Source organism: Thrips palmi, unplaced genomic scaffold, assembly GCF_012932325.1.
Source record: "Thrips palmi isolate BJ-2018 unplaced genomic scaffold, TpBJ-2018v1 HiC_scaffold_3, whole genome shotgun sequence".
NCBI lineage: Eukaryota > Metazoa > Arthropoda > Insecta > Thysanoptera > Thripidae > Thrips > Thrips palmi.
Window position 1 is genome coordinate 11,669,703 of NW_023144630.1, and position 4,732 is coordinate 11,674,434.

The 4,732-nt window shown below is 43.1% G+C and overlaps 1 protein-coding gene across 2 annotated transcripts; it reads left to right on the forward strand.

Annotated features, from left to right (window-relative positions):
• The first annotated feature begins 953 nt into the window (after positions 1–953).
• Positions 954–3,957, forward strand: LOC117648128. Of its 2 annotated transcripts, XM_034390376.1 has the most exons (3): positions 954–1,066; positions 1,152–1,429; positions 1,505–3,957. In XM_034390376.1, exons 2-3 carry the CDS (start codon positions 1,172–1,174, stop codon positions 3,626–3,628), a joined length of 2,382 nt encoding a protein of 793 aa, XP_034246267.1. In that variant the 5' UTR covers positions 954–1,066; positions 1,152–1,171; the 3' UTR covers positions 3,629–3,957. The 2 variants fall into 2 exon arrangements, with proteins under 2 accessions (XP_034246267.1, XP_034246268.1); XM_034390377.1 differs by lacking the exon at positions 954–1,066 and having other exon boundaries at positions 1,149–1,429.
• The last annotated feature ends 775 nt before the right edge of the window (positions 3,958–4,732 follow it).

Below are 4,732 nucleotides of genomic sequence, written 5' to 3' on the forward strand. Positions count from 1 at the left end.
CCTTATGAAAAACTATTTCACCCAAAATCCCATCCCATAATATCCAGCGGTTCCTGAGATGCAGGCTTTTTTATAATTTTGTAAGTGTTTGTTAAAAAATTCCTGTGCGTTTCCCATTTTGGTTTATGGACCTGACCGACATATTTTTTTGTTCGTCTAAGTCCAAAGAACAAACGCAAGTGACAAATTTTAGTTTCCAGCACTCATAGCAAAATACCAAATTTTCAACTTTGACATTTTTCAAAAACCAAAGATTTTCCCTTTTTTTGTAAAAACCAATATCCAAAACCATACTTCTGGGTGGAATATACAAAAACTGTCACTTGCGTTTCCTCGCAATAACCTACTGAGTCAGTGGAAAAAATATCATTGACGACACTTCAAACTGTATGCGCACAGGACCATTCAAATGTTAAAAAAATGTCTTCGGAGAAAAGGTCGTTTAAAGTTTGGTGACAGATTTTGATGGATTTTCAGCCATAAAAATCTTCTTGCGCATACTATTTTGTCGTAAAAGGTTGACATGGATATTTTTCACTTCTTCGATTCATTTTTAAAAGATACCAGCATGCACAACTGAAAATGTCCATTACATTATCATTATCAGAAGCTTTCTCATGGTTGCCACGCACCTGGAAAACCGGGAAAACCTGGAATTGTCAGGGAAAATGAAACCATGTCAGGGAGAACCGGGAAAACCTGGAAATGTCAGGGAAATCCGTGAAAGACTGGCCAAAATCCGAGCTTTTTTGCCAAAAAGTCAAAATGTGGCCGCCCGCTGGATGCGAAGTTTTAGTTTCCGACGTAACAACGTGCCCCGTCTTTCTCTCTCACTCCCTCCCCTCCTCGTGCCCTCGCCGCCGGCCGCGCGCCGACTGCGCTCGGCTTCCCCCCCTCTCCCTCCTATCCCCTCGCCTGCCGCGTCGCAGTAGCCAGCATTGTTGCGGCTGTCCCCACCTCCCCGCTTCCCCGCTCTCCCGCCGTCTGGGCGTCAGACAGGCTGGCGCGTGTCCGATTTCTGGCGTAGTGCAAAGAAACATAGTTTGACAACTCGACCATCGCTTAGGTAAGTTTTAAGTTTTACTGACCCTATCTGTTGGGTACTGTCTAGCGGAACAGTGCATTAGTAGCAGCGTTCTGTTCTCTTTCAGGCGTCAATGCACGGTTCAAGATGCCGCCTTCTAGAAAGATTGCGGGAAAGACGACCTTCCAAGATGATTGGCTTCAGGTCCCAGAGTTCAAGTTTATCAGGCGGAAGGAAGGGGACCCATACTCCGCCCATTGCTCATTGTGTATGAAAACTTTCGGCCTAAGCAACATGGGACGTCAAGCTGTAGTTAGCCATGTCGAGGGCAAGAAGCATACTGGAAAGTTTAAGAACTGTACGGGAAGTTATGGCATGCAGCTCTTTACAACACAGAAAGAGAAGGTAAGTCGCTTGTATTTTCTCGTACACTTCGCGGCGTGTTTCTTCTCTTCCGTAACCGCAAATTTTCGATTACAGGAGTCATCTGCACTTCCGGCGTCGGCTGGCCCTACTGCAGCGGAAACGGATCCAGGAGTGGCGACGGCGGATCGCGCGACGTTGAATTCTGCTGCTACTTCCGGTGAACTTACTGCTGCTTCCGGTGAACTTACTGCTTCGCTGAGACCTGCGGGCGGCACTACAGAGGCACCACACGGTCTTTCCCACTGGATTCAGCGTGAAGAAGTCACCCGCGCAGAGATCATCTGGTGCTTGGCAAGTGTGCTTCATCATGTCTCTCAATCTGCTGCCGGACAGTGTATCAGTTTGCTCCCTTTTATGTTACCGGATAGCCAGATAGCTAGTAAATTGCAACTGGGCAGGACCAAAATAGGGTACGTGATAAATCATGGATTGGGGCCTTTTTTTCATGACGTAGTTGTTAGGAAAGCCATGGAAAGTGATTTTGTAACTGCATTTTTTGATGAGAGTTTGAACAAGAGTTCCCAAAACACTCAGATGGATTTTGCCATTGGGTTTTGGGACAATGAAACCAATAGGTTTTCTGTTCGCTATTTCTCCTCTGCATTTCTGGGCCATACCACTGCAGAAGATTTGTTGGATGCTTTTCTTAAACAATTGAAGCCTGCATTTTTTAAGAAGCTGTTAAATGTATCTATGGACGGCCCAAATGTTAATCTTAAGCTTATAAAGGACTTAGAGGTTGAAATGAAAGCCAAAAATCACCCTGAAGACCCTCTTTTTTTGTACATGGGTTCTTGTGGTCTTCATGTTGTCAATGGGGGATTCAAGACTGGAGCCAAAAGTGCTGGCTGGGGCATTGTTAATGTGTTGCGGTCAATGTACAATTTCTTCAAGAATGTTCCATCTCGTAGACATGATTACATTGTGTTTTCAAAGTCTAAGAATTTCCCTCTGAAGTTCTGTGCGGTGCGGTGGCTTCATAACGCTGCTGTAGCTGAACGAGCAATTGCCATCTTGCCTAATCTTGAGAAATATGTAGAGGGAGTGAGGAAAGCCAAAAAGGAGAAAAATGTAACTACTCCGTCGTATGAAACGATCAAGACAGCCCTGAAGGACAATCTATTGACTTCCAAGTTAGCATTCTTTGCAAGTATTGCAAACATGCTTGAGCCCTTTCTGACGGAATTCCAGTCAGATAAACCAATGGCCCCATTTCTCTTCTGCTCCTTGGAAGGGGTTCTGACTGATCTCATGAAAATCTTCGTCAAGAAAAAAGTTCTTGCGGAAAACAATGACCTTCACAAGGTTGACTTATCTGATGATAAAAATTTGATCACAGCCAAGGACATAAGTCTCTCATTCAGTTTTTCAGTGAAGGATGCGCTGATGAAATCCAAAGCCACAGAGCTAGAAAAGTTACAATTCAAAAATGATTGCAGGACTTTCTTGAAATCTCTGTGCACTAAGCTACTTGAAAAGAGTCCACTAGCATACGGCCTTTGCCGTGGTATCTCATGCCTCGATCCCGGCCTGATTGGAAGCCGTCAACGGGGCTCGACCACAATTTCTGTCCGTCTCCGCCTTGCTCTATCTCAGTTTGTTGAAAGGAAGTGGCTATCTTCAAGGCAATGTGATCAGATCACAAAGGAGTTCTTGGATTTAGTTGGCACACGGGCTATTCATGACGAGTGCAAGGATTTTGACAGAAGAGTAAAGCGTTTGGACGATTTCTGGATGCAGATTCTTTCTGAAAAACGGTGCTCTCAAGATTTGAAGCTCTTTGTGAAGCTTTGCCTAGGGCTCAGTCACGGGAATGCCTCTTTGGAACGTGGCTTTAGTGTCAATAGGGAGGTTGAAGTAGAAAACCAAAAAAATGATTCCTTGGTGGCCCAGCGCCAAGTGTATGATGGAGTGATGGCCGCAGGTGGCATTCAAAGTGTTAAAATAACCAAAGAGATGATAAGCAAAGTGCGATTGTCAAGAAGTGAGTACATGAGTTCCCTTGAAGAACGGCGGCGAGAGTCAGAGAAAACCGATCAAGAAAGGCTGAAAAATAAACGTTTGACTGACCAAATTCACGAGCTTCAAGAAAAAAGGAGAAAGGTCACTGCGGATCTGGAGAAGCAAAAGTCAAGCATTGATGATGAGATTGCAATTCTCTGCGCCCAAAAGACTTAGAATTTAAGACAAACTCTGTAAAGTGTTATTTTTTTTATGTATTTTTTTCCACACTGTGATTTTGTATGTTCACTTGATAATGACGAACAAACTCTGTAAAATTTAATTCTTTATGTTTTCACTCTGTGATTTTGTAAGTTCCCTTCAAAATGACGAAATAAAGTTCATTTTTGTACTCGGCATTTGTTGATGTTTTTTCCTCTTTTTGCACATCCTTCCCACGCGTGACTACTCCCTCGAAAAATTGGTCAAAATGTCAGGGAAAATGGCAAAAAAGCCTCTGGAAAACCTGGAAATGTCAGGGAAATCCGAAATTCTGAAAGCGTGGCAACCCTGTTTCTTAAGCATGCATTTCACTTTAAATGCTCAACAATGAACAAAATAGACAAGTTTTAGTGACTTCTTAGATGAAAAAAGCATGTGATTACTAATATAATGGAAATTTTGAACTAGGCATGCTGGAATCTTTTTAAAATGAATCGAAGAAGTGCAAAATGTGAAGATGAGCCTTTTACGTCAAAATAGTATGCACAAGAGGATTTTTTAAGATACGGCTAAATAAAGCCAAAACAGTCCAAAAAAGACAATTCGACTGGGTTCAAGACCTGGCATATGCCTTCAAAAATCAAATCTTAGTCTCTTCAGGAGCTCATGGTCTCTTTGAAGTATGATTTCATAATCCCAACAAATTATGACAGTGGGGTTCATTTTGAAAATGGCAAGATTTTCACCAGAACCTCCCCTTGATGGCAAAACGGACAATTTTACTAAAATGTCGGAAATGCAGGAGTATGCGAAAAGATGTATTTTAAGCACTTCCAGGTCCCGGATAGTCGAAATCCCGACAGATCCTGAAAGAGGAAGGTCCAAAGGACCATTTTCCACCCGGAACTCATTTCATTAAATTTCACCAAACTTCCTCATTTTTTCACCTGTCCCTGGCCTTAAGATGAAAGGACTCGTTCTTTACTATTATGCAAATGAAAAGTGAATTGTAAATGATCTACATCACCTCGCTTATCCTGCCCCTGTTCAATGTGTTGAGAGAGGCTCTGCCGCTCTACATTGTGTTTTGAATTTCGCGCCCCCGCTTCGGCACCCCCG

What these genes read in the sequence shown, in the direction of transcription:
- LOC117648128 (XM_034390376.1), top strand. Translation starts at nt 1,172, where the DNA reads ATGCCGCCTTCTAGAAAGATTGCGGGAAAGACGACCTTCCAAGATGAT. An exon ending in TTACAACACAGAAAGAGAAG is followed by an intron (nt 1,430 to 1,504) that starts GTAAGTCGCTTG and finishes TTTCGATTACAG; the next exon opens with GAGTCATCTGCACTTCCGGC.